Source organism: Doryrhamphus excisus, chromosome 16 (assembly GCF_030265055.1).
Source record: "Doryrhamphus excisus isolate RoL2022-K1 chromosome 16, RoL_Dexc_1.0, whole genome shotgun sequence".
Lineage (NCBI taxonomy): Eukaryota > Metazoa > Chordata > Actinopteri > Syngnathiformes > Syngnathidae > Doryrhamphus > Doryrhamphus excisus.
In genome coordinates, this window is record NC_080481.1 from 29,095 (window position 1) to 56,233 (window position 27,139).

General features: G+C 45.8%; 2 protein-coding genes and 1 non-coding gene across 9 annotated transcripts; 1 reads left to right on the plus strand and 2 right to left on the minus strand.

Moving 5' to 3' along the window:
- Positions 1 to 10: 10 nt before the first annotated feature.
- Positions 11 to 4,399, minus strand: LOC131104672 (high affinity cGMP-specific 3',5'-cyclic phosphodiesterase 9A-like). Of its 2 annotated transcripts, none has more exons than XM_058052120.1 (14): positions 4,295 to 4,399; positions 3,068 to 3,217; positions 2,137 to 2,176; positions 1,958 to 2,060; positions 1,768 to 1,889; positions 1,625 to 1,684; positions 1,449 to 1,560; positions 1,189 to 1,311; positions 1,028 to 1,120; positions 885 to 952; positions 707 to 809; positions 521 to 625; positions 202 to 348; positions 11 to 119 (listed from the first exon to the last, which is right to left on the minus strand). In XM_058052120.1, the coding sequence occupies exons 1-14, from the start codon at positions 4,380 to 4,382 to the stop codon at positions 27 to 29; spliced, it is 1,407 nt and encodes a 468-aa protein (XP_057908103.1). In that variant the 5' UTR covers positions 4,383 to 4,399; the 3' UTR covers positions 11 to 26. The 2 variants fall into 2 exon arrangements, with proteins under 2 accessions (XP_057908103.1, XP_057908102.1); XM_058052119.1 differs by having other exon boundaries at positions 1,383 to 1,560.
- Positions 4,400 to 4,889: 490 nt separating this feature from the next.
- LOC131104045 (CLIP-associating protein 1-B-like) lies at positions 4,890 to 25,821 on the plus strand. 6 transcript variants are annotated; one of them, XM_058050757.1, is made up of 39 exons: positions 4,890 to 5,161; positions 5,563 to 5,982; positions 6,727 to 6,805; positions 6,930 to 7,033; positions 7,118 to 7,209; positions 7,400 to 7,475; positions 7,821 to 7,918; positions 8,234 to 8,304; positions 11,284 to 11,406; positions 11,486 to 11,562; positions 11,644 to 11,736; positions 11,809 to 11,954; positions 12,067 to 12,202; positions 12,284 to 12,354; positions 12,442 to 12,501; positions 12,856 to 12,933; positions 13,016 to 13,183; positions 13,265 to 13,311; positions 13,958 to 14,155; positions 14,291 to 14,317; positions 14,682 to 14,777; positions 14,853 to 15,038; positions 15,682 to 15,786; positions 17,062 to 17,159; positions 17,249 to 17,272; positions 17,493 to 17,740; positions 17,822 to 17,885; positions 18,111 to 18,274; positions 18,343 to 18,565; positions 19,047 to 19,199; positions 19,319 to 19,425; positions 20,156 to 20,303; positions 20,382 to 20,619; positions 20,698 to 20,751; positions 20,819 to 21,018; positions 21,086 to 21,214; positions 21,294 to 21,500; positions 21,579 to 21,695; positions 22,718 to 25,821. In XM_058050757.1, the coding sequence occupies exons 2-39, from the start codon at positions 5,764 to 5,766 to the stop codon at positions 22,799 to 22,801; spliced, it is 4,608 nt and encodes a 1,535-aa protein (XP_057906740.1). In that variant the 5' UTR covers positions 4,890 to 5,161; positions 5,563 to 5,763; the 3' UTR covers positions 22,802 to 25,821. The 6 variants fall into 6 exon arrangements, with proteins under 6 accessions (XP_057906740.1, XP_057906744.1, XP_057906739.1 ...); XM_058050756.1 differs by lacking the exon at positions 14,291 to 14,317 and adding an exon at positions 18,747 to 18,842 and having other exon boundaries at positions 4,891 to 5,161; positions 22,718 to 25,820; XM_058050761.1 differs by lacking the exon at positions 17,249 to 17,272.
- Positions 6,272 to 6,401, minus strand: LOC131104974 (U4atac minor spliceosomal RNA). Its single transcript, XR_009119863.1, has one exon. It is a non-coding gene; the product is annotated as a U4atac minor spliceosomal RNA (small nuclear RNA).
- Positions 25,822 to 27,139: the final 1,318 nt, after the last annotated feature.

The window sequence follows — 27,139 nt, forward strand, 5'->3', positions numbered from 1 at the left end:
TTTATCATCTGGCCATGTCATCCTCATCAGGGTTTGGTGGCCACCTCCTCCTGCTGGGTGGCCCTCTCCAGGTCTGAGTAGTATTCCAGGGCTCGTCGCACTGGCTCCAGGATATGTTGCTGTGGGGAGGAACGCACAACAAGACTTTTTTTTTTTTTACATAGATGCAGCTTGTAGAATCACGCACTGTAGATGTTTTACCTCGAGACAGGGGAAGAGCTTGGTGAGCTCGGTGAAGAGCGGTAGCAGGACAAAGCGGATGAAGTTGGTCTGGGAGGACGGCTTCGATACTTTATCCCGGTCCATGAACGGGGTCACTGGAAGCCCTTTGAGTTTTTCCGTGTCACTCTGCGACCCAGACATGACGATACATTCTTCTCATTTCCAGTCATAGTTAAGCTTCATTTTTACTCACTTGACTACCACACGGATGAAATGGTGAGGTAAAAACACACCCTGTTAAACCAACCCCGTTTTTCTCAGTTACGTTTGATCTTCACTTCCTGTGTGGGCCTCAAACCTGGTTGAAGAACTCTTGCAGCAGACAGTCCAGCCAGGGCTCGGCCACAGCCATCGGCCTCGCCTCGTTGGAGATGTCGCTCACCTTCACCATGATCTTCATCAGCTGCACACATAAGGCAAGGACAACTGTTGTGTCGGGCTTCCTTTCGGGGAAAAAAACCCCAACTAATGTTCAGTTCTTTACCACTTCCTTGTGATCCTTGTTTTTGAAGTCAAACGTGGGCTGGATGAGCTTGAACTTGTTAAGGATTTCGTTGTGCCTCGCCATGTCGGTGGCCAAGATGCACCTGGAAACACGACGTGATGTCAAATTGAGAAGAAACGTCTCCATATAGAAAACGTAAGTGGCCAGGTTCGGTTACTTGATCATTCCTGCACGGATGTGTTTGTAATGCTCGCTGGTGAGATGTTTGAGGATGTTGCACTCCGGCTGCAAAGATTTGACAAGAACAATGAGATGATTGAGCTGTCAAAGTGGTAGAGGTCGACCAGATGCCACGGGCACCTTGGACAGAATTCCGAAGGCAATGGCACAGTGGTGGTTCTCCAGCGGGGAGATGTCGTTGTAGCGAAGCGCCAAGTCAGTCTGGGCGTTAATCTGCGTGACCCAAATGTCAACAATCATCTCACTGATGGAGGGAAGTCTGCTGAGCGTGGCAAAGTAACCTGGTAGACATTGTTGTAGCCGGGGTGGTCAAGGTCGTGGCACAGAGCTGAAGTCAGCATGATGAGAAGGTCAGTCCTCGCCAGTTTGTTTCTGAGGTCTGTCAGCCAAATGAGCCCGTACATCTGCAGATCAACACAGCCGTCACAACACAACGCTCCTCTGTCTAGTCCTACAGGACTCCCGGTGGTCCCACCATTTGAGTCACGCAGAAGCAATGCTGGAAGTTGTGGAAGGGGATGTTGTTGTAGTGGCAGTAGACCTCAAACAAGAAGTTCTGGAGGATGTCCAGCTCGATGTGGAACGCTGTCAGGAAGTCCAGGTCGGTGAACATCACCTGGAGGAGCACCAGCATCTCCGCCTCCTCCCACTGCCTGTCAACGGTATCACACAGTTGTGTGGGGGAGCTTGTGCATGTGCATTCATGTTTGGACTCACCAGTTGTCAAAAATGGGAGTTTTTAGATGCTCCCTCACTTCCTCTGTCACCTGCAGAGAGCTACAAAAAGGTCTTGCATCACAATGCGTCCTTGACTTGGCTTGGGAACTGCAAAAGAACCTGCCCAGTGGCCACTCAGTCACCTCATGTTGAGGAACTTCCTGCGGACCTGTTGGCGTTCCTCAATCACGCTCTGCTGAGGCCCTCTGGTTTTCGGCGGGCCATCATCCCTGAACAGACCCATCCAGCTCAGGTGCTTGACGTTCTAACAGGGAATAAACATTTCAGTCGTCGCACGTGGGCTGGCCACCAAGACCCGGCAGGATGACAAACCTCTAGCTTGCGCTTGAAGGACTCCACCTGACTCTTCAGATCACAAATGATTTCTGGAGTCTTCCCTGACTCTTCCAGGACTTTGGTCTCCAGGTGACACAGCCTGATCACACATACGCTACTGGAAGTGAGACCTTGTCACTCGTACCTCTGTCGGTTATTGTGGAAGGGACACTTACCTGTGCTCCATGTCGTCCAGCTCAGTTGACATAGCGACACCTACATTTGGACACAAAGCATCTTAAATGAATGATGCCATGTTTACCATGAATTACACTCAGAATGAGGTGGCAGCAAACAAACTTCTTTGGGAGTTTGTGATGCGTTGCATGTGTCTCCAACAAATGGGCGACCACTATGTAGGACAAGACACCCTCTCATGCATTACTATTATTACAGTGGGACACTCTTACGTTGTACGTATGTCCACGGGCCTTCTTGTGGAGCCAGCGCTGGAATTTATATTTTAAAAAAACGTCAATATCCTCATCATTGCTCAGCAGCGTCTAGTTCAGGGGTGTCACATCGTGAAAACGGTGTCAGGGCCACCTTGATATTTTGTCAACATGTAGATATGCTAAGAAGTTATATGTACTTTACCTGTATTTGAAGGAAAAATCATATTTTTGTGAAGTATAGTATTTGTATTCATTTCAGTTCAGTTCTTTATTTGAAGTTTGTTAAAATATTCCACATATTTCAGTTTTATTCCCATAATATTGTAACTTCTTTCCCAACCTAATTGTCCGAATAGTAGTAGGATTAAAATCTGCACACGGTGACTTCCTGTTCAGTGCAAAGTAAACTTCAAAATCAAAACACTGAGCTAGTAAAATGGATCCTACTACAGCAACGAACACAATGCATGTTATGGTAAATCTGCATACACTTTGCTATAAAGATATTTAGTGCTGAAGCTTTTTTCTCTAATGGTTTTTAGTATGAGGATACTGCATGATAGAAGACGTTACCTTTCACTTGTTTATGTATCTTAAATGATGTGCAGAAGAGAACTGTAGAGCTCTGTTAAAAGGTAGCTAATAACGTGATGGTGTCAAGTAAAGTTTGATCAAAAGACTGAATGAATCTTTTGCAGACGAGGCCGCTCACTCGGGAGGTCAGACGCCACCACCTCCAGCCGGTAGTACGAGTCCTGGCTGTTTGGCTCCAGCATGGGCGAGATATTCACCACGCTGCCATTGGCTTTGTACATCTTCAGGATGTGATGAGGAGCCGCATCTGCTGCCGCTCGGAACAAGTCTGTCAGGTATGACAGGCAAGAATGAACAGCTTTAGAAATCAAATTTGTGTCATGACTGTCAAGCAACGGGCGATACGGCACAATAAGGGAGGGTTATTGTGTATAGCAGTGATTCCCAAAGTGTGGGAAAAATCTGCAAAATCTTTGCAGAATTGTTATAATTCAGCCACTATGGAGGATTTTCCAGCATGAAGCCATTTTAAGGTCATGCCTCAGGATGTCAATAGGATTCAGGTCAGGACTTTGACTAGCACACTCCAAAGTCTTCATTTGTTTTTTCTTCAGCCATCCAGAGGTGGACTTGCTGGTGTGTTTAGGATCATTGTCCTGCTGCAGAACCCAAGTTGGTTTCAGTTTGAGGTCACCAACAGATGGCCGGATATTCTCCTCAGGATTTTTTGGAAGATTCATGGTTCCATTTATCACAGCAAGTCTTCCAGGTCCTTAAGCAGCGACACACCCTAACCCCAGACCATCACACTACTACTACCACCATATTTTACTTTGGTATGTTCTTTTTCTGATTTGTGGCGTATGATATTTGTTTCCTTTGTTTATTTGTTTATAATGCTTCCTGTTTTATTGGGATTGTAATCATGATCATCAAATTAAAGGCAAAATCACAACATCATTCACTGACCTAAAAAAATGTCAACTAAAAATCTATCTGTAAAAGTATTCCCTGTATTTATCTGGTATCAAATCAAATGCAAAATTAGCAGTATCACCCACCCCTAGTAAACATGCTCTGTCACTCTATTTTTAAAATGCAGTTTTTTTTTTCCAATTCCGAGGTTGATTAAAGTGGCTGTGCCAGATGACACGTGGATTATGTATCTGTGTCAACATGGCAGAACCGTAGAGAACGATGGTCTTTATTCTGAGGACCTGTCAACACCACATGGAGGTCAAGTCCTTATGCACCAAAGCATCCCTGATTTTAACAGTGAAATTGAATGCAAAACCACAAATTTCACTGTTAATATACATTTCATCCCTGTTTAAATGCAGTTTTAAAAGAAGCATTGCTGGATAAAGTGCAAATATAATCATGTCAATAAAATCCTCCCTCTCACCTTTGACATCTTCAGCCGTGCAGTCTGAGTCAAACTCTGCCTGCTCCACCCTCCCATGAACCATAAAATAAATGATTTTTGTGGCCATTTCAGGGCCAGGTGGGACATGACAGGCTCCAGGAATGGAAATGGGGCCTTTTGACATTGACATGTAAAAGCCTGACATGCAGGCGCACCTGCAGCTGACAGAAAGCCCGCCCGCCCGCCCGCCCATCTATTGTGTGATACTGTGGCGGTTCACATCGCTGGCTACAGATGGACTGGGATCAATTGCATTACATTTGACTGCCACTCATGACATTGTTACCGTCCAAGACTTCTTTTTCACATGAATCCAAAATGATGGAACAATTACCTTTTCCCCGCATACAACACCAGCGTGCCTAAAAGCAATAAGTCCAAATATGATGTTGCTGCTGTCATAATTTCAGTTGATTCTCCGAATCATCCTCATTGTTATAGGAGGTTGTTAAAAGGTTGTTATAGGAGGTTGTTGAAAGCTTGTTAAATTGTTTGTCTCCACACAGAGGCACTGGCCATCTTTGGCGACTGTCTTAATTGATTTTGATATTGCACCTGGCCGATTCAGCACCGCCCACGTACCAGTCCCGGCCCGCGGCCGGGTGGTTGGAGCCCAACCGTTCTACAGCACGCGATGAGGGCCATATTGGATATACTTGGCAAATGTCCACTTTGCTGTATTAATTGCTTGTAATCATAATCGACTAAGGGGGGAGTAGACGCGCCATTTATTTTTTTTACATGAGAAGTTTTAATGGTTATTATTAGTATTTGTCGGGCTGCAACGTGAATGAACGGAAGCTGTGGACCGATACAGCGTCGCCGCTTCTGACTTTGCTTCATCCGGTGAGTGATATTTTAAACTTCAGTGAGACGAAATTAATTTATATATCATAGACACGCCTCACATTAATTCGCATAGCAAATGCTGACGCCACTGGCTAGCCCAGGCGCTAACTATGCTAACGCTAGCTTCCACCACTTGAACGCTCAGGTTGGCTAGCTGGTGTGCTAGCAGGCAAGCTAGCGGCCAAACAAACAAACTATTAGTGACAAATAATGGCCTCTTGTTCCCGCTACAGCTGAAGAATTAATGCCACCAAAGTTAAGTTGCGAACGGTCAAATTGTTGTTTGATTTAGTATGCCACGCTCGGACTAAGGTGACGTTAACGTAACTCTTAACAACAGTAGGCTATGCTAACTTCGCCCCCTATCTAAGATTAGTAGTCTGTTTGTGCTTGAGCAGACAGGAGGATGCTTTGGATCTTGGAGTTGGTGATTATGGCGCTCACACGGTCTCTGCCAGCAGCACCAGCTGCCTCCTTAAAACCATAACTGGCTTAAAAAAACGGGACCAAGTGACCGGACGAGTTCCTGTCAGCTACCGCCACATTGCGAGAGGAGGTAGCCTGCTGGAAGCCTCCTTGTGCTCCTGGATTCCCCTCCGATGGCGGAGGAGGAGGAAGATGAGGTGGTCGTGGCTATGGAGTATCTACTGGAGCAGGTGATGCTCAAGGACCTCAGCAAAAGGCTCCAGGTGGGCCCGGAACTAGTGGCGCTAATCCTGCAAGAGGACAAGTGCCCGGAGCTGGAGCAGGACCAGGGAATGCTGGACAGGATCGTGGAGACGGTGGCCAGTTCGTGGGTCAACTCCAGCAACTTCAAGGTCAGTTTTGAGAATCGGACGTATGACTATTCACATGCATCGTATGTGTTTACACTGCCCTGTGTAATTCATGTTCGACGAATAAAAGTTCTTTTTTTTAATAGGATCATAACAGAATAAGTAATCATAAAAACTTAATTTTGCAAGGTACACCCCAGAAACGCTATTATTAAGTGTCTATGACCTGTTGTAGTGCATGATGTCATAGCGTAGTTACTCGTGTCGTCCAGCAGGGAGCATCGTTTCACTACTACTAAATATTAATGCATTATCTTCGACAAACATGAGTTGTTCCAAAAATTGCACCAGTACCCAAGCCGTAAATGGCTGGGAGATGCGTAAGTGTTGTTTTGGTGTTAGCAGGGAAACTCTCACTATACGTTCATTGAGTGTCCCAAGCACCCCAAGACAAGGATTCATACACTGAAGTAGTCAATCCAACAGACTAGTGCAGGGGGATACTAATCTCACTCATGGTTGTGTCTGAGCTCACACTTTCACCTCACTGAGGGCAAGAAACAGCAAATAGTTTGTACTCTGCAGTGGTAAAAATAATGTATTTTGATTAAATTATGGTAAACTTGAAGCTTTATCTGATTACCCACAATGCTTTGCAGCTCCCCAACCTCTTGTGGGTTGTTGTATCTAGTAGTGTATTTTTCCATTTTTGCTTTCCGCAATGTTCTTATTTAAGAAAATTTGAGCCATTTAGTGAGAGTTTTGGTGCTGATTTGTGTGCTTTAGGTGGTATTGTCAGGGATGGAGCTACTATCAGCGCTTGTCAGCAGACTGCAGGAAAGATTCAGGATGCAGGTTGCGACAGGTGAGCTGTTTAACATCCAGACTTTGTCAAACCTTTTTGACGTTTAGTTTTTTGAGAAAATGTATTATAGTTTAGTTTTAGTCGACTAAATTTCAAATTTTAAAGCAGAGTATTTTCTCTTCAGTTCTACCCAGCTTAATAGATCGTCTGGGAGATGCTAAGGACCAAGTCCGGGACCAGGACCAAGCACTTCTACTGAAGATCATGGACCAGGCTGCTAACCCACAGGTTGGAGAGAACATCAATACACACAAACTAAGCTGACCACTATGATTTATTTGCAACATGAATATTGAATTTATGCATTATCAGTATGTTTGGGAGCGAATGATTGGAGGCTTCAAGCATAAGAACAACCGGACCCGAGAAGGACTCTGCCTCTGTCTCATCGCCACCTTAAATGTGTAAGCTCACATCGATGAATCATCCAGTTTTTACACGTGAACATGTGAAACTTGCACAACAAAGCAGACAATTGATAAAAAAAATCCATTCATCCTTCTCTATATCGAGGCAGCTATCAAATAATTTTTCGTACAATATGCGCAACGGTGACTTTCACGTGTAGCGGTTCATCTCTAAAATTGTTTCCAGGTTTGGATCTCAGAGTCTGACGCTGAACAAAATAGTTCCTCACATTTGCCACCTCCTGGGAGACCCGACAAGTCAGGTATCTGCTGCTGCACCAAAACACATCATGTCTTTGACTGCCCTCTGGTGGCAAAGATTGTTTATTGCAGCTAAGCAGGGCTTAAATGTCGAAACTAGGTGTTACCCCAACTTTTCACAGAACATTTAACCTCAGATTTGCACCCTGGGAAACACTGTCATAAATTGGGATCGTTTAAAGGTATAGATTGTAATGAATAGAAATAACATTAACATTATGACTGCTTTCCTTTTCATGTTTGTGTTTAAAAATGTGTGCTTTTATGTGAATGTTTTTTTTCTTTGCCTTTAATTGCTTGCTAGGGATATGACTAGCTTTGCGATCAATTGACTGACTCGATTGCAGGTGCGTGATGGCGCCATGAGCTGTCTGGTGGAGATCTACCGCCATGTTGGCGAGCGAGTGAGGATTGACCTGGGAAAGAAGGGCCTACCTCAGTCACGGTGAATTGACATTTAAACCAGTTATCAACTCCTTCCGAAAATAGTAGCATAAACCATAGATTTCAGAGTTTTTCTGAAAATCTAAAAAAAAAAAAAAGTAAATGAAGGTGATTGAATACAATGTGCGAAAAATTTTTTAGAATGACACATATCATTACTTTCAGTTCAGATGTAGTCCGCATCACACAGAGCCGAATTATTCAAATAATACATATTTTTCTTCTTAGGCCATAGTTTTTGAAAGGTGGTTGTTTTCTCTTGTGTTCTGATGTTGACGCAGTTGACGCATGAACATGCAAATCTCCCCGTTTCCAGATTGAACGTCATCTTCAGTAAATTTGATGAAGTCCAAAGGTCTGGAAACATGATCTTGTCGCCTGTCTCTGGTAAGATTTCATCACCATCTCTTATATATGTATGTGCTGATTTGATGGCTCTTATGGTTAGTGACGGCCTGCCATTGGACGTCTATGCCATTTCTGACATCCTGCAGGAGGTGAAAAATAAACCTCATATAAATAAAATAATGTAATATGAATTACAAAATGTATATTAAATATATTTAATGTCTGGCAGCACGGTGGAGTGTGCGTGAGATGTGTGTGTGAGATGTTGATACTCTTCCAGGAGACGCAGATGAACTCTCTGCAACTGAAATGCTTTTGTTTGTGTTGGCTGTGCATCATCACTTGCCACACCAGCATTTGGCGTATTTCACAGCTGTGGCAATGTATCACAACAGCTGCTTGATATCTTTCCCTACTGGCACTCTCCGTCCTCCCCCTCCTTTCCTGAGTCATTATGACACAATGGCTGTCCCTCAGCTCTGGCTCCACCCTCTTGTGATTCTCGCTTTCATGCTCCTCCCATTGTCTCCACCCCCACTTCCTTCTTCCTGCATCCTGATCTCAGCAATCTGTGTGTGTGTGTGTGTGTGTTTGTGTTTGCTGAAGTCAGCTAGACGACAATGTGAGTGTATCAGGACCAAGAGGAACATTTTACTGTAGTGGGGGAGGAGGGAGGCTGGCATGTCGACTCCCATCCTTGCTCCCTATTCTCGCGGTCGGAGGACAGAGATGTGAGGGCCACAGAGGACTGCTGCTGGAACCACCTGATTGTCGGCATGCTGAGGAAACTGGTCTGCAGGCGGATCTGCTCCCGTAAGCTGCTGCCATCCATAATGATGTTAGCGCTAGATGGAGGGGCAGGACAGTATAGGATGGATAAATGTGGAATATACCCTGAGGTGGCCACAAAGGATGATGAAGACTTCAGGTCTGTCTCTGATGGACTGAAGACTGCCGACTGTTTTTTTTAAATGTTATATTGTGATAACGCCAGGGGAGGGGCCTCCTCATCCTCCTGTTCATTTTCGTCCTACATGACGGAATGAAGTCACAGCAGATGTGTGTGTGTGTGTGTGTGTGTGTGTGTGTGTGTGTGTGGAACTTGGAGAGACAGTAAGACTGTTGGTAGCATACCCGACAAAAAGTCTGGCCTAGGGGGTCATTTGCCACCCACCTTGTTTTTTTTGTCAGCCTGTGACATATAAAAAACACAAAAAATAGCGTGCATCAGAACATTATGACTGAAAGAAAAAACAATTAAAAAGTCACAAGACATAGTTGTGTGAAAAAAAATGTGTATATTTGATAATAATCGGAAGAAAATGGCAAATGTACCAATTATATTTAGTCACTTTTTAATTGACTAGCAAAGAAAAAATACTTTTGCCAGAAATGATTTGTGAATTGTTTACATTTGAGAAAATTCAGAAAAATCCACTGGCGTCTCCTTTGTATGTAGTCAATGACATTTAAATACTTAGCTAGCAGATTGGATTGGATTGGTTTTCGACTTCACTATATGTTTTTCAAACATTTATTCATTTATTCATCATGTCCACATTACAGTTGCTGTGGCATGCTGGAGCCTATCCCTGTGAACTTGGGGCGAGAGGAGGGGTATACTCTGGACTGGTCACCAACCAATGGCAGGGCACATACCTATGGAAAAGTTAGAGTAGTTAGAGTAAACCGGAGTACTCTGAGAAAACCCACGGTCGCACGGGTAGAACATGCAAACTGAGAGATTTAGGATATTTAGGTTGAAAATCGATATATATACGACATATATACATATATATACATATATACACTATTGCTCAAAAGTTTGGCATCACTTGAACATTTTCTTGGCCAGTCTGAGATATGTTTTTTTCATGACAATCCTGCAATGAAGTCCAGCATCCTGAAGTCGCCGCTTCACTGTTGATACTGACACTGGTGTTTGACTAACCCTAACTATTTAGTGCAGCTGCCAGGTATTTGTAAGATATTTGTCTTCTTGCACAGTTGTGCATTGTTTTTCTGTCCTTGTTAGACCCAGTTTGTTCTGCTCTCTGAAGGGAGTAGTTAACAGCATGGTAAGAGATTTTTTTAGATGGGTTTTCTAATAATCTATTAGCCTTATAAAATGATGAACTTGGATTAGCAGCCATACCAGGAGATTGATGCAGAGGACTGACCGTTGTTGATAGTAGGCCTTGAAAATCATCTGATTAATTTTAATTGTTTGTTAAATGGATAACAATGTTTGTGAAATGGATACAAATTGTTTGTGCAATGCATGAAAATGTTTTTCTTTGGAAAACAACGAAATTTGCAAGTGATCCCCAACTTTTGAGCGGTAGTGTAGGTAAACATTTTTAGAAGTCATTTTTTCCATTGTTACACGCGGATCAAATATTAGCAAATGTGATATGGTCGCTTTTCCTTTCCATTGAAAACATTCCTCATAATGGAGTTTGTGCCATGTTTATTACTGAGTTACTGCTTATTTCTTGCCGATTTCTTCCACCGCAGATGCAGTAGCCTGTTTGCTTCAATGAGCCTCCAGGCTTCTGCTCCGGTGAGATAAATGATGGATTATTGTATGCAGCCCTTGGTGGAAAAAAAGTTTGAACACACTAGCCTAAGAAGAGCTCCATAACGAGCATCGTCACAGGGACAACTAGAATAGGTACAACAATGTCTTTGGTAAACTTTTCTTAGAATGCTAACTTTCTGCAAACCTTATCACGGTCTTTCTGTCTTCTAAATGTGTTTTTGTCGTCACAAGTGACAGTGGACTGATTGTTGTGATCCTCCCCAACTATGGTTGGCATGCTGTGTCCAGGCTACAGGAATTTTTGTCTTCTGCCCTCTGCCAGTTTTCATTTGAAATGCAGATATGCAGAGCGCTTGCACACGCCACATTGTTGAGCGTCACAGTGTTGGCGTCCAGCTCGCAGGAAACAACAGCACCTCCCACCTCCCCGCCGTTGGTGGTCCTCCATGTGATATTTCACCTCTCGCCTGCTTTAGATAAAAACTTTGAGGACGATGACTCCCTGGATGGTGGCTGCTCTTCCACCTCATCCAAAGCAGCATCAGTGGCTGGGAGAAAGACTGCCAGTGTGGGTTCGCTCCGACGCACAAAATCAGCAGGTAAGATCCCACTTTCTTCATCAGTCTAACAACACATGCAATCATCATGTGGCAGATGAAGTATTTTTGTTGTCTGCAGGGAGGGATGGGTCTGCTGCCGGCGCAGTGGATGAGGACGACTTCACGCAGGCCTTTGATGATGTTCCCATCATGCAGGTCCATTTGTTTGACTCGAGGCTCACTGTGTTCCTCTGTCACAACAAGCGGCTGACTCCATGTCCTCTTTCCATCTATCAGCTCTATTCCAACCGGGAAGTAGAAGAGGCCATGGCCAAGATTCGAGATGTGCTGTCAGACGACAAGCGTGACTGGGAACTCCGTGTGGCGGCGGTAAGATGTCATCTCTGGGGTCTGTTGTGGATGTGAATGGGTCACAATGCCTTGCTTGTCTTACTCCTCCAGCTGAAGAAGGTACGCTCACTACTGTTGGCTGGAGCAGCAGAGTTTGACGGCTTCCTGCAGCAGCTGCGGCTTCTCGAGTCGGCATTCAAACTGTCGGCCAAAGACCTGCGTTCTCAGGTGGTTCGGGAGGCCTGTATCACTCTTGGGTAAGATGGTCCTCACACGCGCTCTAAAATGCCCCAACTCACACGATCAGTTCTGTTCCATTATGTGTGGCGGTTGTTGTTTTGAGTGGTTGCTTGAATCTCTTGTCTCCAGACACCTGTCCTCAGTGCTCTCCAACCGCTTTGATCATGCTGCTGAGGCCATCATGCCGACCCTCCTCAACCTGGTCCCCAATAGTGCCAAAGTCATGGCCACCTCTGGAGTGGCCGCCATCCGCCTCATCCTAAGAGTGCGTCTACGCTTCCTGACAAATCACTTGTTCAGTCAGGATAAGTGCACACACGCTAAAGTGCATCTGTGTGTTTTTCAGCACACACACTCCCCTCGTCTGATCCCCATCATCACCAGCAACTGCACCTCTAAATCTGTAGCCGTCAGAAGGTGAGCACAAGTGATTCAGGCTGTTGTTTGGTTTCAAAGGTGTATCTTACAAGAAATAGATGCTGTATGTTGCTGTATGTCTTGCAGGCGCTGCTATGAATTCTTGAACCTGCAGCTGCAGGAGTGGCACATGAGCGCTCTGGAGAGGTCAGGAAACACACTGTTGAGATTGTGATAAATGCATGACACAGGTTCTCACTGAAAAGGGCAGATAAAGTGAAGCTTGTTCAGCGTTTCCAACATCTGCTGTGGTACAAGCAGAGGTTCTGACAAGCAAGTGAAAGTCATGATAGTGGCTGCTGATCATCCTGTTGAGGTAACATGAGACTACCTCAGAGGGGTGGCTGCCAGTGCGTCAACGATGCGTCACCACTGCTTGGGAGAAACCTGAGCTGAACCCTGATACCCAGGGAGCTATTGGGTTGTCATCAATAAGTCTGTGTCTGTGTGTATGAGCAATGGCCAGGCTTCATCCATCTGAATGTTTCCCCTTGTCATCAGGCATGGAGCCGTTGTAATGGAAACAATAAAAAAAGGCATTCATGATGCAGACGCTGAGGTGCGCTCTTTGGCCAGGAAGTAAGTGACAATCAAAGTGTCCTCAACAGTTTGGAAGTATCGATTGCCAATGAGTTCATGATCATTGCTCGTGTTACTGCAGGTGCTACTGGAACTTCCATGGTCATTTTAGTCAGGAGGCAGAGCTGCTGTTCCAAAGCTTGGAGTCGTCCTACCAGAAAGCTCTGCAAGCCCACCTGTGTAGTGGAGACACGTTGATGTCGCTGCCGGCCTCTGATCGCTCCTCGTCCTCCTCACAGGAGAGCCTCAAGTGAGACACACAAGCCAAAGTCAATGCAAGATTTGTCCTTCAGTTTCACATTGACAAATTTTGACCCTTTACTCTTTGCAGTCGACCTTTGCCTGCAAGAAGCGCCACTGGGAGGAGCATGACCAGATGTAAGAATACATTTGCTGCTGTACTAACAATATTTGCTTGGATTAACAGATTAACGGAAGAACACGCACACATGAAAACACGCCACAATCTCTCTTCAACAATTACATTTGATAACCTTTCACAGTAGAAAGCAATAGAATCCAAAGTAATCCACAGTGGGAATAAGGAGCTCACAACAAGACGGCATCATCAGATTTTCTCGGCCTGGCAGCCTTTAAAAAAAAAAAAAAAGCAAAAAAACTAAATGCTGTTGTGAGGATGAAAGACTGAAATGATAAAGTACTTTACAGTTTCAACTATGGATTTATGCTGACGATCTCAATCTCAATAATCAATGAATGAAATTGGCCGATATCAATACCGATCACCGATTACCAATACCGATTTGTATTTCACAATGCATTTATTTCTAGTCTTCTCACATTATTAACTGAACACCTGAATGAAAAGCAGGTTTGCCTGCCTCTGCTTTTTCACTGATATCGATCGAAAACTGACCGGATCACACATAGTTTTGACTTGAAAATGTTTCAGTGTTGACAGGCTTTCAAGTTTCTGTGCAGTTTAACCATCCAGAACTAAATTCTTACTTCCACAATAATATTTCAAATTAAGACTTAATGTCTCCTGTTGCCCCTCTATTAGCCAAAGTGGGCCAAGCCTCAAGACCACCCATTGGCCCCTCCTCTTCTGGATCCCTGCAGCGTTCTTGCAGCGACGTGGATGTCAACGCGGCAGCCACTGCTCGCACCTGGATGCCTGCTGTGTCCTCGGCAGTGCAGTTATCGAATTTGGCCTTCAGTTCGGCCTCTGCTCTTCCGCCTGGATCCTATGCTTCACTCGGTGAGTGGACTACGTGTCGGTGTGGTTAGGTGACACAATGAAATCCCCACTGCTCTCCCATGTTTGATTACTCACCTTGGAAGCCCTGACCTTTAACTCCCCGTTGTGTCTCTCCTGGGTCCCCTTGCCGGTCAGACTGCTTGTGGTGTGTTAAAGCAGATGGTAAGCTGTGTACGTCTGCAGGGTGATGCTCGTCCATTTGTCCCCTCCTCATGCCATCTACCCCCATTAGTACAGTCAAGTTGTCAGTCGTGACCCATGCAAGGTGCACGCTACTCCCAAAAGCAACCTGTATTTTGTTTTGCACAGGGCCGACTGTATGTTAATTTATACCCATCCATTCTGAGACCAACATGTGTGTTATACTGTACCTGTCTCACATGCTTTGTCTATGAGGAGGAAAATATTTCTTGAAGTTCAGGGACTTGACGAGTAGCATAGTGATGCTGAGTTCTGTATGTGTATACAACACCAAGGTAGTCATTTAACCAGCTTTTACTTTTCTTCTGTTGTTATGGCTTTCCAGGTCGAGTCCGAACACAGAAAACAAACACAAGGAACCGTCCAACCGTGCCAGACTGTCGGGGTCGCAGCAAAGGGAAAGTCGTCTCACAGTCTCAGCGTGAGAAAACTTAAATGGGACATCTGCACCGGCGCTGTTCACATGTTGACATTTATTTGAAGTTCTATGTTTTAGCCGGCAGCAGGTCTGGGTCCCCAGGCAGAGTGCTGAGCTCCACCTATGGGAGGATCCCCAGGACAAACATAGGGAGTACTAGCAATGGCAATGGCGCCAACAGCAGCCTGAGGGACAGCAGGCGACCACGAGGCCACCGCAGCCAGGGCTGCAGCCGAGAGACCAGCCCCAGCAGATTGGGCTCTGGTAAGGACTGCTGACCACCAGTCTTTGTGTCGGTTCCCAGAATACACATTGGAGTCCAGCATTCCAGCATGTGACTCAAACACATTGTTCTCACCCCCCCCCCCCGATTTAAAATACTGGCGCAACTGATAACATCTATTCATTTAGACTGTACTTGAAACTGAAACCATGAAAACTTCAAATGGAGAGCATACCAAATGTATTCAAAAGTCAAATTGCATGTTGAGTACATGGCAGGTCTGCACTGAAATGAAAGCCTCTCGCCTATACACAAACATTCACACCAATTTAGAGTTTACAATCAACCTTACGTGAATGTATTTGGACTGTGGGAGAGACTCGGGGAGAACATGCAAACTGCACACAAAGATTCAAACCCAGATCTCCTGACACTTTGGCAGACGTGTTAACTACTGGACCCACCATCCTACCCTGTATGTAGTGTAATTAAGTTGTTTCTTCTTGTGGGCAAGGGACGTGCACCACAACACCCCCTTTCTTACTTTCCTCTGATTAACCCCATCTTTCTTGTCTTGCATGACTAATGCTCTTCCATAGTTGAGCGTGCTAAGAGCTAAAGCTAACAGCTAAACTCTTGCCTGCGCTGCTTTCTGTCTGTCTGTCTGTTATCCTGCCACTCCAGTACGAAGCCGAATCCCTCGACCCAGCATGAGCCAGGGTTGCAGCCGTGAAACCAGTCGGGAGAGCAGCTGTGACACCAGCCCTTCCAGGGGTTTCTCCCCCCTGGGTGAGTACAGCACCAAAGTCCTCGCTTGGTGACTGACGCCATAATAGTTCATCAGTTTCTTATCTCTTTTTCCCCTGCTCTTTTTTTGTATCCCAGTTTTCCACTCTGATTGTCGGCATGCTCATATTTTTGTACCTTCTCCTTAAGTGTGTTTGGAGGAAAGTACAATCATTCTTAGCAGCATTACAGTTTCTCAATCTGTGATACCACTTTGTGTTATCGTCTGATCTACTCCAATAAAGAAAGTCTATCTATCTATCTATCTATCTATCTATCTAGCTCCTCTCCCTCACTGCCATTCAGCCAGATGCCCTACGTCTGGTTGACAGGGTCATGGTGCTGTGTTAAGTCCAGTCAATTATGCGTGTTAACCATAACCATGGCTGGAACAAACTGTTTCAGAAATTTTGATGAATAATATCAAAGTGTGTTTGCCTCTCAAAGCCATTACAGCCAACTAACCAAATCAAAAACTGAATACATTTTTCCCTAATAATACAAATTCCACACAAAAGATACAAACTCCACACAGAGATGGTCGAGGGTGGAATTGAACTCAGGTCTCCTTGCTCTGAGGCCTGCATGCAAAACACTTGTCCACTGTGCAGCCTAAATGAGACGTAATTATGCGAATATTTTTTGTTGAAAACTCAGCTGTACAAAAACCGTGGTACCTCTGTATTGAAAAGATAAATCTGTTGACATCCTAAGTTGTCACCACAATGCTAAGCCCCAAACTTTTGCCCACTGTTACCACAATAGAAACGTGGGGTGGACACAGCAGCATTGCTCCAGGGCTCCTGATCCCTGACATGGTCAGTCATTAACTAGCCATGCCAGATCCTCGAGGTTAGAGCCCTGTGATGTCCAGAACAGCTGGGTGGAAACACACTGCTGGGACAACAATGCAGCATTTAGGCCTGAACTTGGCTCAGTCGTCGCCAATATCCAATGTTTTGTACATTAGATTGCATGTCCTCATCAGTTGTTCATTTATAACAGGATATCATATGGTCTAGTTTTTGGAGGAGGGGAATGGGGTAAAAGCTACCATCTATCTTGATTCTGTGCGTCTCAATATACCTTATTCATGTTAGCATCTTTGTGATGGTGTATTTTACTTTTTACTTTTTTTTGATTAGTTGTAATGAAAAAAAAGACAATAAGCCAAGTGACCTGTGAGTTGATTGAACACTCATAGGGGACCAACAAGCTGAATACTGTGATAATTTGTCCTGCTTGCACCTACTAACACGCCAGCTTTTGCTCTGTCAGACCGGCTATCTCACCAGGCTCGGATCTCGGCCTCCGTCAATGCCATGAGGATCCTCAACACAGGCACCGAGGTGGAGGCTGCTGTCGCTGATGCACTGGTGAGAAACATTCACAATAACCTGATGTGTCTTGGATTGAATAAATTCTGCATTTTAACTTCCTCCCTCCTGGACTTTGTACATTGCAGCTCTTAGGAGACTTGAGGAGTAAGGTACAGAAGCTGATGTGTCTTGTGTCAGCATGAGCATGAAATTATGCCATCTATCATATCATGTATCATATCATACAATGACTGTGACCGTTGCCAGACAACCTGTGTTTTATACCATAGCTGCTAATGTGTCTCACTTTATCGCATGTCGACACCAGAGCAGCACACCTAGCCCTCCAGGTGTCGTTGGCACCAACTTTTGTGACTCTTCCCTCCACAGCGACGGTCGGGGCGACGGCGCTTTGAGTCGCCGGGTATGTACTCTGATGATGATGCGAACAGTGATGCCTCTAGTGCCTGCTCGGAGCGATCGTACAGCTCGCGCAACGGTGGCTTGGCGCCGCATCATGTGCGTCAGACGGAGGATATGGCTGAGGTTCTGAACCACTGCGCCAGCGCCAACTGGTCCGAAAGAAAGGAGGGCCTGCTTGGATTGCAGAACCTGCTGAAGAGCCAGAGAATTCTCAGGTTGGTGACATGATGTTGATCATATCATCAAACAGATGAGAGAAAGGATACGTTCCCAACCTGTGTATGTTTGTGCATCAGTCGTGTAGAGCTGAAGAGGCTCTGTGAGATCTTCACCAGAATGTTTGCAGACCCTCACAGCAAGGTGACAGATGTCAAGTACATACTCTGTCGTCGGTGATAACAAACTGATGGTGTTTCATTACTAATTGAAGGACAACTAACTGTGCTTTTATGTTGCATGGCTCCTCACTTGTATGGACTCTAACACACACCAGAGAGTAAGTCTTTGCTCTCTTCAACCACTCGCTTTGGCACTACATCCCAGATGTGAAGCGCTGACCTTGTCGGATAAACATGTTGCTCTCAGGTCTTCAGCATGTTCTTGGAGACTCTGGTGGACTTCATAGTTGTGTACCGGGAAGACCTGCTCGACTGGCTTTTCGTCCTGCTCACCCAGCTGCTGAAGAAAATGGGCGCCGACCTCCTGGGCTCTGTTCAAGCCAAAGTCCAGAAGGCTCTGGACGTCACACGGTTAGGAAATAAACTTTGGTTTGAAATGTGGGTGGTGCCCGTGAATAACATGGAAATGTTGTCTCCAGTGAGTCTTTCCCGTACGAGCAGCAGTTCAACATCCTGATGCGGTTCATCGTGGATCAGACGCAAACGCCCAACCTGAAGGTGAAGGTGGCCATCCTGCGGTACATTGAGGCACTGGCCCGTCAGATGGATCCATCTGACTTTGTCAACACCAGCGAGACACGCCTGGCTGTCTCACGCATCATCACCTGGACCACCGAACCCAAAAGCTCTGATGTCCGGAAGGTAGGGGCGCCAGTGTGCAGCATTTTAAACACCATCCCCCTCTTTTCCCCACATGCTTCTGTTGTCACTTTCACATTCTTCTTATTTTTATGTTTAGTTGAGGTCTTTGTCTGTTACTTTTTTGTTTTCACATGTTGATTTTTCTCCCCATTCAATATTTCTTCATTCACCAAACCCCCAGACCTTTCATAACTGGGTTGGGGAGGATTTGTCAGGCCGATGCGGCACGGTGACCTCTCTACCTGGAGAGGGCAACCTGGAGGAGAGGTGCAAGCAGGTAGAATCATCTGGCAATAGCATGAGGTTAACAATTGTAGCTCTGCTCCTTTTTTTTCTTATCAGCAGCTTTCACTTGTTTAAACTTCACTGAATGTGCTCTAGGATGGTGTATTGATAGACCACTGAGACCCACAAATGTGTAACACTACTGTAATGAGACCTCTAATGAAGTGTGTGTGTGTGTGTCCGTGCTTGCCTGCAGGCGGCCCAGGTGGTGCTCATCGCTCTGTTTGAGTTGAACACACCAGAGTTTACCATGCTGCTCGGCGCTCTACCCAAAACTTTCCAAGACGGGACCACCAAGTTGTTGCACAACCACTTGAGGAGCACGAGCGCCAACAGCGGCATCAACATGGTACCGCATGCCTTCATACACGCACATTCACACCGTCTTGTCCATCATGGTGAGAGATTATCTTGAGCCAAGTGTTTTGGTGTGTGTGTGTGTGTGTGTGTGTGTGTTGTCACATGCAGGCTTCTTCCAGTAGCCCCACGGGTCGAACAACTCCACGCCAGCCAAGCAGCCGCAGCAGCCCACTAACATCCCCCACCACATGCTCTCGTGGGGGGCTTTCTCCCAGGTACACATACCAAAATACAACAAAACACTTTTATTAAATTCAACATTATTTTTTTATTACCAACAATTGCTGAATTTGAAAAATCACAATCCAAAGGGCAAAAGTTGATCTGTTTATATTTGATAGTGTTCTTAATGTTATCATTCGCTTCATGCCCCTTTTTGCACCCCCAAATGCACTCATTTACGTTTTGCGCAAATGGAGGAAAACTATGTCAACAAACATTTATTATTGAAAGATTCCCCCGAGATCATTGAAATTGTTCCATTTCCATCCCTAGTTTTGATGCTCAGTGCGTCAAGCGTAAGAAATTCTGGCCGGGTGCCAGGCACTATTTCTGGCCCGCTGTAGGCCCAGTTTCCCGCTGCGCTTCCTAGCCTCCCCTGGAGCCCCTCTGGTTGTGTACCAAATGAAGCCCAATTCCCCACTAGATTTCCCCATCTCCCCTGCATCCTCTCTGGGAGTGCTCCAGGCGGACCCGAGCCAACAATCGCTTATGCCAGTTCCACTGCACAGCACTCTAGATCTGAGTGCCTTTTCACCTGAGGATGTGGATGTGTTTTTATTTTATTCAACTCTATCAAAACCTCATCTATGTGCAATGAATGAAACAAAATAGAATAATGGACGTTCGTGCTTTTGCTGTACTCAGAAATACGCATTCATAGCTGTGCATTGCTCTTTGTCGTTTTTAAAGTGGTGCTCACTGACTGAAATGTACCCACTGCAGCATGCTAGAGTACGACAGTGAGAACCTGAACTCTGAGCAGATTTACAGCTCCTTGCGTGGTGTCACCGAGGCCATCCAGAACTTCAGCTACCGCAGTCAAGAGGAACCGGTGGAGACGTACAGGCCAGATGAAAAACGAGACGCCATGGTGAATGGAGCAAAGCTTCATGATGTTCTACACTGATGAGATTCCAAACAATTAAAATGTTTGTTTTGTTTCCCACAGTGTGGAGGCAGCACTCCCTTACACTCGGACTTTAGACTGCATGGTGACATGATGGAGGCCGGGGGAACAGCCGTGGACAACAAGACATCTTTAGTGTACACGCCTTCACCACGCTTGTTTCCAATGGCGCGTCTTCGAGACTACAACCCTTACAACTACACAGACAACATCAGCACTTTGGACAAAGCCAGCCTTAGGGAGACGCTGTTTGATAACAATGCAGAGCTACGGCTAGATGGTACGCCATATCTGACCTTTGTTTGCTAGCCAAGCTCTAATTAACGATGTTTCCTTCATTTCCCGCCGTGCTCTATAGGTTACCAAAAAGAATGTGTTGAAAACAAGATCCAGGAACCCAGAAATGTCCCAGGTGACCACATAAAGCAGACGAGTTCGGTCTTGTGCGGAATTGTGCTACAACATGCCGTCTCTTGCAGGAGCGACCGAGCGGCTGCAGCTGGTGGGGGAGCTGCTGAAGGAGCTCTCCCAAGGGCCGGCAGGTGAGAGTGGCACCGAGGAGCGACGTGCCACCATGCTGGAGCTGCTGAAGGTGGCCCGAGATGACAGTCTGATGGTGTGGGATGAGCACTTCAAGACCTTGCTGCTGCTGCTCCTGGAGATGCTGGGAGACAAAGATGTGAGGAGACGCCATGTAGGAGCACAGCCACTAGAACATTAGTCATCTGTTTTCTGACTTCCCATAGTACATGATCCGGGCGCTGGCCTTGAGAGTCCTGAAGGAAATCTTGAGAAACCAACCAGCCCGCTTCAAGAACTATGCTGAGCTCACCATAATGAAGATGCTGGAGGCTCATAAAGACTCGCACAAGGAGGTGACAACATTGAGTTGGAGAATATTTTGAAATCTGCCATATTTCATTTTGATTAACAATTCTTTGGTGGTCTGTCAAGGTGGTGCGTGCGGCAGAGGAGGCTGCATTCACACTGGCGGGCTCAATACACCCGGAGCAGTGCATCAAAGTCCTATGTCCCATTGTGCAGACCGCTGACTACCCCATCAACTTGGCCGCCATCAAGATGCAGACAAGGGCCATTGAACGCATCATAAAGGAACCGCTTCATCAGCTGCTGCCTGACATCATTCCGGGCCTCCTGCTGGTGAGCCCGAAATTCCCAGTCAAGCTGAATATTTCAGCCACGATGCCTCAGTGAGGGGAATGTGCTGTGCCGCTGCAGGGCTACGACAGCACTGAGAGTAGTGTGAGAAAGGCCAGCGTCTTCTGCTTAGTGGCCGTCTACGCCGTGATCGGCGAGGAGCTCAAGCCCTACCTGTCTCAGCTCACAGGCAGCAAGGTACATGCGCACGTCCATCATTTGCGATAACAAATTTAGCTGCACAATAATAGTCAAATTATTGCAGATAAACCATACCATTGGTAACATTATTTTGAGACATTTTTTAATAATACACAATAATGCGAGTACATCATATCAAAAGCAATGATCTTTTGCATTGAACGAGAGTCTGGTCAAAGTTCATGTCTTGGACGCAGTTTGGTCACAAACTTTAGCATAACAGGTCCCCTTTAAAGCTAAAATATGCTATCTCATCACAGTGCCAGCATCGACCTCGATGTCTGACTCCCCTCACCCCCCAAACTCCAGTGGAAGTTTTACGTGCACCTCTAGCTGCGGCGAAAACGACTTTCATTCGTTCATTCATTTTCTACCGCTTATCCTCACGAGGGTCGCGGGGAGTGTTGGAGCCTATCCCAGCTGTCTTTGGGCGAGAGGCGGGGTACACCCTGGACTGGTGGCCAGCCAATCACAGGGCACATATAGACAAACAACCATTCCCACTCACATTCATACCTATGGACAATTTGGAGTGGCCAATTAACCTAGCATGTTTTTGGAATGTGGGAGGAAACCGGAGTACCCGGAGAAAACCCACGCATGCACGGGGAGAACATGCAAACTCCACACAAAGGGTGGAATTGAACCCTGGTCTCCTAGCTTTGAGGTCTGCGCGCTAAACACTCGTGCAGCCCGTGAAACCGACTTGTCCTCCAATTTTGGATCGACTGACCATTCTCATACATCGAATAGTCCCAGCAGCAACAACACTCGCCTTCTCTTTTTGACATCACATCAGCGCTCAACCTTTACAAGGAGCTATAAAATCAAGGGTGTCCACAGTGCAGCCCAGGGGCTATTTACCAAATAGGAAACAACAAACCTTTCCTTGGATGCTCGGGGTTGTCAGGTCTGATAATCCAGGTTCAAGCTTTCATGAAAAACGAGCACCAGTTTATATTGGAATCTTGGAATCAGCCCAACTGATGCGTCGTCTAACAGCCTGTCTCCTGCCGCAGATGAAGCTGCTCAACCTGTACATCAAGAGGGCCCAGACGTCCACCAGCAATAGCAGCAGCTCCTCCGACATCTCCTCCTACTAACACTCACCTTCCCACCATTTACCACCTTTTGCTCATCTCGCATTGAAAATCAGCTTACCCGCCATCTTGAAAGCAAAGCCCCATCCTGAGCTTATTCCTTGCTACGCATAGTTGATGGCGAGGCCATGTGCCAGAACAAAGTCCTCCCTTCGCTTGTACATCATCTGTTTTGCATCAGTCAGTGTTTATGCTCACAAGCTTCCAGCTCTTTCTTTGTTACTATGAATAACCAACTGCTGCACTCCGCTTTGGAACTTTGGACCACGACAGAAAATCTTTTCAAAACTGACTGGAATCATTTGGCTGGCCAATGATTTGAAGCTCAGCGCAAGAACATCTCCATATCTTTGTTTAAACATGGAATATCATTGTGAAAAATTGGAACATTTCAAAGAAGAAGCAATATTCCATTCTTCTTGGCAACACTAAACACGCAACTTGAGCGTCTTAGAGATTCTGCAGTGAGAAACTCCACATACGTATGCAAATGTGACGTAATTTCTATGTAAGATGCACCTAAGCTTGTAGCGGGAGAATGTTACTTTTCTTATATTCCACTATGGAGGAGTGGATTAGCATCAGAAGAGTCCAGGTACTCTGGTGCACTACTAAGTGAAGACTACTGTCAACATTTCCTGTATTATAGACAGCATAAAGGTCAAGGTGAAAAAAGCCTCCAAAAGCCGTCAGTCAGTGTTTTGTGGGAAGACGTTACAAACATGCTTTAAAAATGTGTTACATAAAAGACCTAAAAAAATGTGAAGCATAAAACGATCACCAGCTGCAGCAGAGAAGGTAGCTCATGACGAGAATCACCTTTGCAGTGAATGTCATTGTGAGACGTCATGCGTGTCAAATCCAGTACTTCCGTTAGTACACTTCAATATATATATGTACTATGTACGCTATGTACTTAGTTCCTGAGGGCACACGTTTTCAGTACAGTGCCCTAGTGGGTATTTATCTGCTTCTTGTTTTTCCTTCTCTCCTTTTTAATGCTGAATTGCAACCACTCCAGTTTGTCCCTCCCCTTCCTCTACATACTACTATGACCGAGGACCGAGGACGGTGTCTTGAGTGTACTGCGGTCGGCTGTATTTTGCTGAACACAATTATGCACTCGAAATGTGCACGTACAGAGTTCGCAAGTGCTCCGCAAGTGGCCGAACGTTAAACCACTTGTCGGGTGCTGAATGTCACGCTAATGATTTTAGAATGATCAGTAAAGTCCTACTGAAAGTCTGATAGAGTCTTTAGACTTAAGGTGTCACTATGTAGTGGGAAGTCATCACACAGCGTCACCGCATCATTTTGTATTCTTGTCAGTGTTTTGAAATGTGCCTCACCCCTGCTTCAGAGCTGCACATCGTCTCATCACAAGCTTTGACAGGACAGGCCCATACATGTTCCATTGTCTAACCCCAACCTGGCCTGTTCAAACCCAGCAGTGGGCGGAATGTTGTCCGGTCCTAGCGACCCGGTTTCACTGTCATCCCACATCTTGAACATGTGCCTTTAGTTGAACATTAACAATCTTTTCCTATGGCCTAACTAAACCCATTTTAGAGCAAATGGGGGTGCATCAGTGATAAGAAGTTGTTAGTGTGATGCTGAGAATTTAAGCACCCTGATGCATGCCCCCCCAACACCCCCCCCCCACGCAATACTATATTTATACTATATGTCACCAGTGATGCAAAATTGAAATAAACTATTAGATTGTTGTTGTCTGTTTACTTGTATACCTTATCTTCAAATACTGTAGAGCATGTATCATTGGCCACCAGCAGATGGCGTGCTGAGCCTTTTTTCCCCAAGACATACTGGCGGATTATTAGAATTATTTCATATAATTATTTTGCCCCCCAAAATACTACTGTATATGTATATGTATATGTTGATATACAGATGATATACAGTGAGAAAGTGTCCTGACTGATTTTGTTTGTCACACTTAAATGTCTTGGGTCATCAAATGAATCAAAATAAATTAAATTAAGATAAAATAGCCAAGTTTTTAAATGAAACATTATTATTTATGGAGGAAAAAAAAATCCAAACGTACATGGCCCTGTGTGGAAAAAGTACAAGTGATTGCCCCCTATCAGTCTGGAAAAGGTTATAAAGCCATTTCTAAAGCTTTGGGACTGCAGCAAACAACGTTGAGAGTCATCATGTACAAATGGTGAAACCATGGAACGATGTCGTGGCCGGACAACCAAAACGACTCCAAGAGATCAGCGACGACTCACCCAAGAGGTCACAAAAGGCCCTAGAACAACATCCAAAGAACTGCAGGCCTCAGTCAGTGTTCATGACTCCACCATAAGAGACATAAGACAATCTGTTTCCACCTCTGTTGTCATTGAGACACCATCCAGATGTTTGTGTTGGTATGGTCCAGGTCCTATTGTGGACTCTGCTATAAGTCTTTAAACATGGCCGTGGATCACCGGAGCCTAATGGGCTGTTTTTCCTAGTACACTCGTGGAGACGCATCCTCCGTCTGTCTTTCACCAGCCCATGCTCCCGCTGCTCCAAATTAATTTCATTAAGGGGCCTATTTGCAGCCCCCCTCCGTCCTCTGCTTGTTTAAAAGCCCTCATTGCGCATGATTAGCGCGCGGTTCCCCAACCTGGCAGCGAGTGGCGGCTGGGTCGACAGGCCACGCAAATGAAAGAGAACAACTTCATTGTGAGATGACTGGCCCATAAATCATCGGCCCTTTTCTATAAATCACGGCAGATGGCAGGGAGCGAGCCGAGGCTCGGGGGAGCTTTGCGCCGCCCCCGGTGCATGATGGGAGAGGCCGGGCTCGGCGTCAGCGAGGCTAGCGGAGGAGCGGGGTCACTTCCAGTTTGCGGATGGGAAGACGTGAAGTGGCAGAGGCCGAAGCGCTCAACTTCTCCCATCCACGTAGCTGATGAGATGCAGACCCCGCAGGTCCTCGCAGCGGGCGCCGTTTAGCGGGCCTCAGCTGTCTGCTTAATATGGAGACAACTTCATGGACTGTCGTCCCTGAGCTGCACTGACACCTGTCAGCTTGACACCCTGCGTCCACCTGGGGGGACGCCCGCCTTCATTATTCATGAGCGCGGTTCTTGCACTGTTTCACACAGAGCTCATTTCTGCTTCGACATCTTCATCCCACCTTAACAGTAGCCCACGTTCATGATGGTGCATGATGATCTTGCAGCGAGGGAGGATCGTGGGAGGCCAAGGACAGTGGGAGGTGTCCAAGGTCGACAGGCGTCTGTCATCCCCCCGTGCACGCGGACGTCTCAGCTGCCATCGATGCAAATGATGGTTTGATAATTTAATAAGCGAGCCGGCGTAATCGGTCCCTTTTTCTTCCAATTCTCGTCAGGCGAGGGTTGCGTTCCATCATCAGAAAATAAACACCATCCATCATCCTTTTCATGATGATGCCGCTGACAGGCCGAGCTGTGCCGTGCATAAATATTCTGGAACGTGCCGGCAGAACGCCTCACACGGTTCCACTCACTTTGTCGTGCCAATGAGGAGAAACGTTGGTCGAAACGGCGCCATTGCTAACTGCAGAGGAAAGTCATTCCCCCTGAAAGAGAGCAGAATGTCAGCGAGGAGGCGCAGAAATAAGCAAACTTCAGACACAAACATCAGCCTTGCATCAGGTGCTGAATGTTTGATGCTCTCCTCATCTCGATGTTCTCTTCACAACTCTCAACATGGGTTTATGACTTCCAGGCATCGAGGAATTTGTTGTGTCAAGGCTTCAGGCTTCCAACCTGGGGCTCCGGGTTGGAAGCTAGCCATGTTGTTTTAGGTTGCGTCTGTATTTACGTTTTTTTTTTGACATTGTGACATTGTGTTCCCCGACCACACGCCTGTGGTGGATATGTAATCAGATGGCTTGATAGACGGAGCGTAGGTGTTAGGCCCAATGCTTTGAGTCTCACCTCTCAGTGTTACAATATATACAGTAACAATGGGCTTATTTCAGACATAATTGTTAATTGTTGGTGATTAATCATGATTAATTATTTCCAATTGTATGTAGTTATTGTTGTAGTTGTGCATGGAATGGTTTACCACAAAGAGGTTTCCCATACTTATTGTAGGTAAAACTTTTTTTCATATCCCGATTAAATGTGACTAATTTCAAGTTAACTGTGGACAAAATGTAAAGTCGTTAATTGATTGAAGAGTGCACTCTGGGATAGGCTCCAGCATAGTTCCGCAACCCCAATGAGGATAAACACTATTATTATATATTATATGTTAGGGTTGCATGGCGTTTGAGTGTTTAGTGCGCAGGCCACACAGCTAGGAGACCCAAGTTCAATTCCACCCTCGGCC